General features: G+C 46.7%; 1 protein-coding gene across 1 annotated transcript; it reads right to left on the bottom strand.

Moving 5' to 3' along the window:
• Positions 1–515: 515 nt before the first annotated feature.
• On the bottom strand, positions 516–4,940 carry neff1 (neuronal intermediate filament family member 1; the record flags this gene model as incomplete). The annotated part of the gene is made up of 4 exons (XM_080004311.1): positions 516–897; positions 1,198–1,322; positions 1,585–1,902; positions 4,200–4,940. The coding sequence occupies 4 exons, from the start codon at positions 4,938–4,940 to the stop codon at positions 516–518; spliced, it is 1,566 nt and encodes a 521-aa protein (XP_079860437.1).
• Positions 4,941–12,743: the final 7,803 nt, after the last annotated feature.

Raw genomic sequence — 12,743 nt, 5'->3', positions numbered from 1 at the left:
ATTATTCTCGAAAGTGATCGTAAAACCACAGATGGCCTCGCTTCGAACCCAACCCCGACATTTGAGGCGTTTCCCCTTCCCTTGCCGACTTTCTTTATCGCTCTACTCTTGCCCGTCCTGCGGATGCAGTGACCTTGAGAGACGCTCCCCGGGATTTACTGGCGCTCTCAACGCTCTACTCTCAAGGGCAAAACACCCACGGGTCTTTCCCCTTTCTGCCCTTTCTGCCCTTTCTGCGATGTTTAGTTCGTAGCGCCTGTGACGTACCGAGCGACAAAACACAGAGAAAAACAGACAAAGAGGTGTGAGGCATCTGGTGTGTGTGTGTGTCTGTGTGTGTTTGTGTGTGTGCGTTGGTGCGTGCAAGATGAGAAGTTGGGTTTGGGGTTGGGGTGAGGGAGGCATTCTCCATGGTGATGATGATGATGATGATAATGATGATGATGATGATGGTTGATGAAGTAGACAGTGGTGAAGGGGAAGATGAGATCATCGATGGTGGCGACGCCGGCCGCTTAGCTCTTGCTGGTCTTGGCTGCGGCGTCGCCGCCCTTGTTCTTGTCCTCCTTCTCCTCTTTCCCCTTCTCCTTGGGCTTCTCCTCCTCCTCCTCCTCTCCCTCCTCCTCCTCTTCCTCCCCCTGCTCGCCGCCGTCGCCTTCGCCCTCATCTCCATCCTCGCCCTCCTCTCCCTCCTCACCCTCCTCCTCCTCCTCTCCCTCCTCTGCCTCCTGCTCTTCCTCCTCCTCCTCTTCCTCCTCAGCCGGCTTAGCCACCGACTTCTTGTAGGCCCCCAGGGCGTAGGAGCGGGTGGACGAATAGGAGAAGCCCGGGTAGCCGGACTGGATCATGGCCCCACCCACAGTGCTAAGGCGGCACTCCTCGCCTTCCAGGAGCTTCCTGCACGGGCAGACAGACAGACAGACAGACAGACAGACAGACAGACAGACAGACAGACAGACAGACAGACAGACCGACAAACAGACACACGGGAAAATAGAAAGGAGTGGGTTAAGGCTAAATGGGGGGTTGGACATATTCAGAACCTTCAGAAACACGGGCATTTTAATGAAGATTGTTGATTTTGTTTTGGAATCTGTAACACAGTCATGACTATAATAACATCTGTATATCATGTTTAGATTTTTGAGTTGTGAGGGTGTGATACGTATACTTTTTAAAGCTAGCCAGGGGACAGACCTGTAGGCGGCAATCTCAATATCCAGTGCCATCTTGACGTTCAGCAGGTCCTGGTACTCACGCAGGTGGCGGGACATTTCGCCCTTGGTGCCACGTAGGGCTGCTTCCAGCTGCTGAATGGTGTCCTATACACACAAAAAACACACACACACACACACACACACACACACACACACAGACACACACACACACACATCCAGATAGAAACAAATGAGAGGGCTTATCAGCCTGAGGGATTTACTCCATACATCAAAGATGACGCTCTTCATGGGAAACTTTCCTGCACCCAAAGGTCTCAAAGGTCTTCTAGTACACAGCCCCTACAGAGGTGTACTGTCCTTTAAAGACTCATTGGGAGTCTTGCTTTCTTTTATCTTGTCTAGGTACCTGCATCTCCCCGATCTCGCCACTGTGGTGATCCTCCATCTCGGCGATCTGTCTCTCCAGCGCCTCGTTGTGGCCCCGGAGGGCCTCGATCTCCAGGGTGCGGGCCTGCACCTGCCGGCGATACTCGCTCAGCTCCTCCTTGGAGTTCTTGACAGCGTCCTGGTTGCGGGCTGCCGCTTCGGTCACGGTGGCGAACTTGGAGCGGTACCAATCCTCGGCCTGCACCTGGTTCTTGGCCGACAAGGTCTCGTACTGGGCCCGGATGTCCTTGAGGGCGGCCGCCAGGTCGGGCTTGCTCATGTCCATCTCCACAGACACCTGGATTGCAACAAAAGATGTCATAAAGAGGCAAAGTTGGTTCGTGGGAATGATAGGAATTTAAGGCTGTGTTGGCCAAAGTACAAATTCAGGATATATCAACAATGGTCATAACCTCAATTATAGTGGACTACCGTAATATGTCTAAAAGGCTCTACAAGAATGATGCAAGTATAAAACAGACATTATAAAATATGACAATTTCTTTATAATGATTAAAAAATGCAGGATGTCCTGCTAAATCAATTATTGGAATATTTGTGCTTGGATAATTATTACATAATTTATATACAGCTTACAAACAGCCACTCAGAAGTCTCATCAATACCTATGCCTATTTGATAACAACGTTTTCAGAGAGATAGCAATATCACATATTTTGGATTCAATGTTGCAATGGTTGTTCAGAACTAATTTATTGCTGCAATTCAGAGTGAAATAATGTCATGCTTCTGTAAACATGTCTCCCTATCTTCTAACCAGGGTTGCGTGCAAACAGTGCAGCAATTTTGTTGGAATTAACGAAGGCGAAACCATTTCCTCAGGGACGATGCATGGTATAGTACTGCACTGCACTGTACCTATATTATGCATATGGCTCTTCAGCATCAGCTGCTGTGTTGTAGGCAGTGAAACGGACTGCTGCAGGCTGATGGATCGACTGCTGACTCAGGCTTCCTGCCGCTGTGCTGTCAATAGCTTACATTGCAAAGAAGATCCTCCGCAGAGGCCGTGACAAACCCTGGGAGACATCTACCTAGCAACCACCACTCGATACTCGATGTCGGACCTTCTCTCTTATTGATTTTAGTTCCAAAAGACATTCGAGGTAGTAGGACTCCCACCCCCTATTTTATTTTACTCCAGAATATTGTTTTTCTTTGTTTTGGTTTAAACATATCGGGAAACCAAACTTGAATAATGTATGCCTTACAACCAATAGTCCTCTCGACAAGCTTGAAGATCTATATTAACATGATGTATTGTGTCATCAATAATATTGACAACTTTGTAAATAAAAGTAACTGTGTGTGTGTGTATGTGTGTGTGTGTGTGTGTGTGTGTGTGTGTGTGTGTGTGCGCGCGTGTGTGTGTGTGTGATGTAAACAAGTTTAAATACAAAAAAAAAGACATTTTTCTATCATATCATAGCCCCATTAGCACATTTCTATCATAACCACTAGTGTAGTTGAAGGTTGAACAGTATGGATGAACCACAGAGCTCACCCTGCGTCCTGGGACAGCCACACCCCAACATTATGCGCTATTTTTCCGCATTTCCCTCTCTCTCTCTCTCTCTCTCTCTCTCTCTCTCTCTCTGCCCCTTGCTATATCCCCTCCTCTCTCCCTCTCTCACTCACACCCTCTCCCTCTCCCCCTCTGTCTCTGTTGCTCTCTCTCTCTTTGCAGAAACGCAGGTATGCACACACATATGCGCACGACTGTATTACACACGCACGACTCATAAACGTGCGGGGTCGGGCTGAACGACCTACAAACATCCAACAAAATCTCGGATGGATTTAGGGCTCCGTAAACTTTGCTGCGGAGCTTCAGAGAGCGGGACAGCTCCGTAGTGCTGAAATGGAACTGCAGTGCCATAAATTTCCACAGCGATCACGAATTCTAATGCGCAGTGTTTACTCTGCTCAAGGTGCCGCACTTTGTAAATCACCCCAATGGCGCAAGGTGACAAAAGTTTATATATTTATATCTATATCGATATAGATATATCAATATATCTATATCGATATATATATGATATAGTGGAGCTCTTTGATAATTTTGTGCTTGGAAAATACAAATACAAATAAAATAGAAATAAAGGCACTGTATAACATAGAAAAAACAAATAAGAGCACTTTAGGTCTATACATATGACAGATAAAAACACTGTGTGAGTATATGACTATAACTAAAAGCAACATATAAATATACATATACATATACATATACATATACATATATATATACGCGCCGTATACGTACATGAATATGAATACAAACACCGTATAAATATTAAAAGATGAACCAATGCCCCCCCCCCCCAAAAAAAGCACCATATACATATATAAATATTAACTTTAAAATAAAATTACAACTATTATTAAACGCACTGCATAATATGTACATTTCAATATAAATAAAAGCATCGTTTAATATAAGTATATACACATAAGCAGCGAAATAAAACCGCATTGTAATATAAAATATATATATAAACAATAGCACGGAATAATATGTCAACATAAATATATACATACATGTAAATAAAGTTGCATAAAGTTCCCCTGTACCTGTGAGGCTTGCAGGGACGTCTGCAGCTCCTGCAGCTCCTCCTCGTGGACCTTCCTGAGGAAGGCGATCTCGTCCAGCAGGGACTCGACCTTCTTCTCCAGCTCCAGCCGGGCCAGCGTGGCGTCGTCCACGTCCTTGCGGTGCGCCCGCAGCGCCGCCTCCGCCTCGTCCCGCAGCCGCACCTCCTCGTCCAGCTTCTCCCGCATGCGCTCCAGCGCGTCGCCCAGGTGCACGCAGTCCAGGTGCGTCTGGCTCTTGTCGTGGCTCAGCTCCTCCACGCGGGCGCGCAGCTCTCGGATCTCCTGCTCGTACAGGTCGTGCAGGCGGGACGGCTCGTTGTGGCGCTGGCGCAGCAGGGCCACCTCGGCCTCCAGCACCTTGTTCTGCTGCTCCAGGTGGTGCACCTTCTCGATGAAGGACACGAAGCGGTCGTTCAGGCCCTGCAGCTGCTCCTTCTCGTTGGTGCGGATGATCTTCAGCTCGTTGGTGACGGCCGTGGACTGCGCCAGGTCAACGGATTCCGGCACGGAGGAGAAGGTGCGCCCGGCTTTGCGATAGCCGGAGGCGGATGTCAGCATGGACGGGGAGCCGTAGGTGCGGTGGCTGGTGCGGTACCCCGTGGTGGAGATCCTAGACGGGCTGCTGCTGCCGCCGCCCAAGGACGTGCGTCCCGGCCGGGGCGCGTCCCCGAAGATCTTCCGATAGGAGCTGCTGGTGTACATGTCGCTGGAGTAGCTCATGGTTCACAGGTGAGGTGATGGCGACCTCTCCGTCCTCCCTGCTCCGTGGGCGAAGAGAGTGTGGAGTTGGCTTGGAGTTTAGGAGTGCGTGTGTATGTCTGTGTGTGTGTGGGTGTGTGTGTGTGTGTGTGTGTGTGAGAGAGAGAGAGAGAGAGAGAGAGAGAGGGAGAGAGAGAGAGAGAGAGGAGAGAGGGGAGAGGGGAGAGAGACAGAGAGAGACAGAAAGTGAGATGCGAATGGTACGGGGCTCGGACAGGTGCTTTTATATGGGTGGTGAGGGCGCATCATTTGACGCAGGGACAACACAAAACGGGGAAACCTGCAGCCTTGTGCAGAAACATCCACTCTCTGGGGAAAACACGGAGTCACTCATGCGGCTCATCGGACAGCTCCACGCCAGCCAACGGGATCATCAGCAGCAGCATCTATAGTTTAAATGGGAGAAGGCTTCTTTCTTAAAGGGCTTAATCCAATGAATTTGCTTTTTGCGCGTTGCGTTGATTCCTATATTTAGAAATTATAGTTGCGGGCCATTTTAATAACATTGCATTGCAACCGGCATCCGAATATGATACACAGGAATACATAGAGAAACTTGATGCATCAGTTTTTGTCATCTGTGAACTTATTTTACCCTTCGTAAGTCTATGACAATTTGAGTTTTGGTAGCAGCAGTTATATGCCCCTCTTCTCAGCACTGTCATTGCAGTTTTTCTTGGCTGCCCCCAGTAGAATGGCAGCAGATCGATGCTGGCTCTGTGGCTGTGTAGGTCTGGTGCGCCAGGGTGTGTTGGAGTTGCTGCAGTCCGCACCCAGCACACCCTGCAGCACCACAGGCACCGGACGACACACACCTACGACCAGAATAAGTTGTTGTTGTTGTTGTTGTTGTTGTTAATCCCAATTAATGTATTTTAAATATACATTTCTGGTATTATTGTGCATTTCACTTTAATGGCCCGAGCCGGAATGCTGTGGTGCACCGGGGATGCTGGCAACTGTGCTGCTGCAAAGATGTTAAATGTTGAATATTAGATGCGTTAACGACGCATAAATACAACTGAGATTGAGAACTATCCCGATTAAAGTACCATCACTTATGAGGAACTCGTATGTGATGGTACCATTAAACCATTAAACCATCACCATTAAACCTATGCTGCTGAAGGCATAGGTTTAATGGACGAAAAGTTTGTGGTGATCACTTATGGCATATGACATTGATGAAGCTTCGTCTCTTTTGGGGATGAAGCGGAATCAGATTGAATTAATTAAAGTTATATACAAAAATACTTTTACCATTGAAATTGTGTTATAAGGGGTCGTGTTTAGTCACTTTTGGGATATCTAGGGGAAATAGCAGGGGTTATGTCGACTTTTCTCAAGTTTAAACCTCATTTCCGCAGCGTGGTGCCTTTAAAATAGAAGAAATAAAACTTGGACTGAGAGTTTCGACTGGAGCGGGATGATAATTCGATTCAATTCACCGACACTCTGCGTAAGCGGGTGCCCGTGCTCGAACGCGCTGTTCCCGGGGCCTTGCGGCGGATCGAGGCGGGGCGAACCACGCCCCTGTGGAGGAGAGCACCGTGCGGAGGAGGGGGGAGGACTGCAGCTTTCCAACCCTTCCCTTTCCGTCTGCACCGCTCCCAGTCAGCAAGCATGGCGTCACCCCCCACGGGGCACTAGCACTGCATGGAAATTAGAGTAAATGGCCACCAATATAAAGAAGCGCTGGCTTAGTTATAATAATAATAATAATAATAATAATAATAAAAATAATAAATGAATAATACATAAATAAATAAATAATAATAAATGATAATCATAATGATAAATAACAACAACAATAACAGTTCAAATAACTATAATACCAACTGTAATACAAGTATTAATTTAAGTGTTTTTTCAGCAAAAGGACAGAGATTAACCAAGAAGAAAAAAACGTGTGAGTGTGTGTGTGTGTGTGTGTGCGGACAGCGCTTTATCAGTTTTTAGCAGTATTTATAATTGTACTTACTCACATCAACCATCAGAGGGCGCTATGGTCCTAGCAGTACTTTCCTGAAGGCCCTCGTCTGAGGCCATATCGAGTGTGAACAGTAGGCGGAGACAATGGGGTCCAGTGGTACAGCCTGAAATGCCAACGCTATAACAACAACAACAACAATAATAATAATAATCATAATAATAATAATAATAATAATAATAATAATAATATTTTTTTTATTTTTCTAATTATTATTATTATTGTTTTTTGTATTGTATTGTGTTGTTTATTTTTATTTGTTTATTATATTGGGTTGTTTTTTTCCAGAATCTTCCCAAATACATCTTATCCTATCCTATCTTCTCATAACTTACTAAAGGTTGGAAAAGGAGACTTCAGGAGACTCATTCAAAAGGAGATGCACCTATCCCTCTGTGTTTTGGAAAGTGTCCAGCTATTATGAAATTGCAGATAGAAATCCAGAAATTATGCATTTACAGTCCTATACCATAAAGCCCCATATCAGACCACGATCAGATCATAGTCGACTGGAAAAGAAAAGAGAACCACTGTGGTGGACGGGATGGCTTGAGCAGTCACACCTGATGCTCATTGGTTGGGCTTACGAGCATCAGGTTTAAAAACCCCGTCCAGTCCCTCATTCAGGATGGGAGCCCTGTGTCATGGCATGTTCCAGCTGTGCCTGGCCTCCTTCGGCCTGGCCTCAGCGCTACAATAAGCTGGTGTTATCAACCCCCCTGTTATCTGTGTCTCTGCACCGGAGGGTCCTGAACACGCCACTTGGGTGGCATGTGGTGGCAATCTGCCACATTGGCACCTGAGCAGGGACTCTCCGGCACGAGGAAGGGCCGTCCGAAGATGCCCTGGAGCCACCAGCGGTCCAGTGGGCAGCCCCAGCAGCACCTAGGGGGTCCGGTGGAGCACCGGGGGAGAAGCAGCGCAGCAACCACCACAAGTAACTGCTGGCAGCTAGCTTCTCTGCCCTGCAGCCATCGCCAGGACCATCCAGCCACCGCAGCAGCCAGGCTACCCCTCCAAGCAGCCCCCGCAGCAGCCAGGCTACCCCTCCAAGCAGCCCCCGCAGCAGCCAGGCTACCCCTCCAAGCAGCCCGCGCAGCAGCCAGGCTACCCCTCCAAGCAGCCCGCGCAGCAGCCAAGTCCGACCACGTGTCACCAGCCAGCGCAGCAGCCCGAGGCCCCACGCTCCGGAAGGGAGGAGGGGGCAGTTTGTCGGTGCCCTGTGGAAGGAGGCCGGTCGACCGTGCTGTTCCGGGGAACTCGGGTCCTCTGGGAGGGGACCTGTTAATGTTTTGTTTTGTTTTGTTTTGTTTTTTTGGACATTTGCTAGTATAAGGTATGGGCACCCTGTTTCAGAGTCCGGTGTTTTATTTATTTTGGGTATAGTAACCCTAGGTCAGAGTCTGCTTGAAGTGTTTATTTTTGTTCTCTGCTTGGTGGCGTGGGTTTGCGCCAGGGATCCTTCCTGGCCTCAGTTTGGTGTTGGGGTTATGGGATGGCTTGAGTAAAAAACCCCATCCACACTCCTTCAGGATGGAAGCCCTGTGATGGCGTCTTCCATCTGCGCCTGGCTCATTCCACCTAGCCTCAGCTCTACAATAAACTGGTGTTATCAACCCCCTGTCATCTGTGCCGGAGGGCCCTGAACACACCACTTGGGGGGCGTGTAGTGGCGGCTCTGCCACAACCACATAATAGCCACCTGACATACTATAATCTCCTTCCAAAATCATTCAAATGGACAGGAAAAAGCACTGCTGGTTACTGGTATTCTCACCAGTTATTTAATCATATGACAAACAGCTTGGCTATGGTTGGTTTTTAGGGCAATGGTGAAGAGGTTTGTATTTATTTTATTTTTTTAATTACACTGTACAAACATCTGACTTTAATAAAGTAACTCTCTAAAATCTGAAACAAAGGGAGTGAGGAATCATCGATGCAAATACCTGTTTTAGGGCCTTGGGTTGGGGAGAAGTGATATTGACAGATTTTCGAAATAAAAATGGATCATGACAGTGCAAACATCTTTTGGTCTGTTTGCATGAAAGAGGACAATAGCCACGTCCAGCGCTGCCCTCCAGACACTCCGGCCGTTGGGAAGGGGACCGGGGCCCAGGGAGACGGCAGATGCTGGTGACTCAGCAGGAAATGATAGGTAGCCAGAACAAGATACCTCTAGATTTCTATCTCCCTAAGCCTGTCCAGACTCTGAGTTAGCCGGCAAGCTTCACAGGAAGGGCTCCTATGCTCTTCGTATTCATTGCAAGGATAATCAAATCACCACAGACTGAGTTTGCCATTCATTTGGCTTCCACGTGAACAGCGATTAATTAAGTTAGCTCATCTGTTCAAGATAATCAAATGAAATTCACGACCCACTGATCATGTGGAATGAGAGATTTGGGGTTGCTTCCATATTTGAGTTTTATGCCTGGAATTTAGTACAAAACTTGGTAAAAGGTCCAAAGCAGGATTCTAAACAGCTTGTAATGAAGATGCAAGTAGTAATCTGTAACATTACTTTGTTAAAAAAATAATCCAATATTTGATATTAATCCCACTGTTTACTTAGCTGGCACTTTTTTGGAAACAGCCATTCAATGTATTTGGGTTACGTATGTGCTCCTCTACAGTATGTGCAGTTTCCATTGCTGGTGGCAGGGTCCGCCTTTCACGACAAATTCTGTGGCCTTCCCTGAACACTGCTGTTACCAACGTTGTGGCCACCAATGGTCTTCTATGCACTGTAACATGTATTCCCACGTCTTAAATGACCATTCACAGCACATAGAACACAGTCACTGCAGGGTCTTTTAAGAGGTTCCAGGGGATCTGTAGCAAAATGACTTGTACTTGAACTTCATTTCATTTTCAAGACATTAGCACCATTAGATATTGCAGAACAATGACTATTTTGATCATAGATTTGTTATCTCCCTGATAATACAGACAATAAATCATATCGAACAATAAAAATCTTCTCAGATTGGGTTTCCAAAGGCAAAAATGTATCAATATAGCACTGTTTAAAATGAAGATCTTTCGACAGGATTCACCATGAAGAACAGAACAATCTTCAATCGTCACACACACGTCCTGGCTTGTCCTTCCTCTGGGGGGGCAGCCAGGAGCAGTGGGCAGCATTTGTGGATGCGCCTGGTGATGAGTGTCCATCGCTGGTCAGATGATGATGTGTGCATGTTTTTGGGGGGGGTCCTTACTGACGTTAGGTGGAGGAAACCCCATGTGAGCACGGGGACAACATGCAAACTCCACACAGAAAGTCTCCTATTTGGGAGATAACCCACCCGGAGCACGGTGCCAACAGCGCCCCAGGGAATTGAACCCAGGACCTTCTTGCTGTGAGGCAGCAGGTTCTTGCAGGTTGCGCCTATTCTTCGGCGCAGGTTTAAAAGACTTATCATAAACAGCTATGTCCATAAATTGGCTGCTTCCTCCTTCACCTGTCGGCAATGATGATCAAATCGTTGCGATTTTCATGTATGTACAGAAACAGTGCCGGATAATGTGACGGATATGGCGGATCTCCATGGATCCCGCCAACCCGCTCCTTTGAAACCGCGTTCCTCTCCCACTGGAGCGTTTACACGCCGGGTGTTTGGCTCACGAGCATTAAGCCAGGGTTTAATTGTACCATGCAGCTCCCAATTCCTAATTTCTTGTTTTTGACGCACGTCACATTATCTCAGTGTACAGCCTTCGCCTGGGTACCCAGAGAGACCACCACCACCACCACCAAGACCACCCATTACCCCGTCCTACTCCTTGGACAATCTATCTCCATCTGTTCACAAACACACACAGACAATTTCTACGCATTCCCAAGCTCTCCTTTTGTTGTCAGCTCTGCTAAACAATGAGCATGGGCACGACTCCCGTCATTTGACCGGTTTGCTTGGATCTCGTTGTGATTTCTCTCAGGGGAAAGAACTGGACACCACGCTGTTGGGGAGGTGGAGCAGCTACCTTTTTTATGAGCATTATTACATTTACATTTACATTCAGTCATTTAGAAGATGCTTTTATCCAAAGCGACTTACAAGGGAGAAGAACATTCAAGCTACATTGCAACAGAAACATTAGTGTAACAATATATAAATACTGCTAAGTAGTGCTAAGTAATTGTAAGCGTGGATGAGCGTGGATGAGACAGGCCAGTGGTGCACCCGGTACTCGGACCCCAGCAAGCGCGAGCCAGCCCTCACTTTCATTGTTCCACGGAGTTTGTTTCACCCTCTGACTCGCGTGTGCGAGCCGATCTGCGAGGCCGAGCACATGTGGTACCTCCACCGGTAGCAGGGGGTTGATCCCCGCGCCCTCTCGCTGAAGCGACGAGGTCCATGCAAGGGGCGCTGTAACCTGGATGTACATTATATTTATGTTTGTAACAGACTGCAATTGGAACCTGAGCGATAAGGTTCAAATTTGTCTGGTAACATCAATTATTTTGGACGACAGTGGTGTAAGGTGCAATAGCAATGAGAAACTGTAGGGGCCGCCAAATCCCAAATACAAAAAGTGACATAGTACTGCTTTAACGGATACATTTATTAAAGTTGGACAGTGTCAAGTTAAATTGTACTATATCCATTAAGAAGCTGTTTTTCAGTGTTTAGAAGAGTCCACAGACTTTACGAAAAGTTTGTAGAGCAAGTCGAGGAAAAAGTTGTTTGCTATTTTGTCGCAGCGTCAACAGCAAAGGTTAGCTTTAGCATTGTTTTGGTTGGGGTTGAGCACAGACTATGATTAACAGGCTACAGGACAAACCGCCAAACATTCTGTGCACTTCTGATGTCAATCACATTTTCCTGGGTACGCTGCAAACTATGTGGGCAAATTTTGGGGACAGTGACCTTTCGCCATTCCTATTGCATGTGTGTATACGGTATGTGTGTTTTATATGTACGTGTGTTTGTGTGTGTGTGTGTGTTTGTGTGTGTGTGTGTGTGTGTGTGTGTGTGTGTGTGTGTGTGTGTGTGTGATATAATTGCTCAGATTAACGGTCATTGAAGGACGGCTCTGCAAGCCCTGGATAGTTGCAGGATTTGCCTCATCTGACAGCTGAGGGCAGAGAGAGAGAGAGAGAGAGAGAAAGGGGTCAGTAGGAATGTAAACACACCACTCAAACAACTCAGCCAACTCACTACACACACGCGCACACGCGCACACACACACACACACACACACACACACACACACACACACACACACACACACACACACACACACACACACACCACACCCTCAGGTGAGGTACATCAATACAGCCTCCCCACCCTACACCCCCACCACCCTCACCCTCACAGCTTGGCTTGGTCAATATCTGCATTGCAGTGTCTTTCTCTTGTTTCATATGCAATGTTTCAGATGTCATCGGGCAAGGCACCTACATTCTTGGCCACCTGAGAGAGAACAGCGACAACAACGGCAACGGACACAGCATCTCCTCATCAACCATTATGAGGCAGTGAGTGTTGGCCTATTCATTTGTCTCGTTGACACATTTGTCATGGTTTTCTTTTTGTCATTCTGTCATTTTCTACAGATAATCGGCATTGTTGTCTGAAACAATAAACTAAAAATTAAAAAATAATAAAATAAAAGAAAGCTAGAAAATAATAAAATGAATAAATACAATTAAAATAATAAAAATAGCTATATATACACAAATAGCCAAAACGCAAAGAACAGAAATAGCCAAATATATCAAAATATACAGAATATACAAATGCGATGCACAAGATAAATTA

The sequence above is a fragment of the Zeus faber genome (genome assembly GCF_960531495.2).
Source record: "Zeus faber genome assembly, chromosome: 7".
Classification (NCBI taxonomy): domain Eukaryota; kingdom Metazoa; phylum Chordata; class Actinopteri; order Zeiformes; family Zeidae; genus Zeus; species Zeus faber.
The sequence above is the reverse complement of the archived record's forward strand: the minus strand, read 5'-3'. Positions and strand labels throughout refer to the sequence as shown.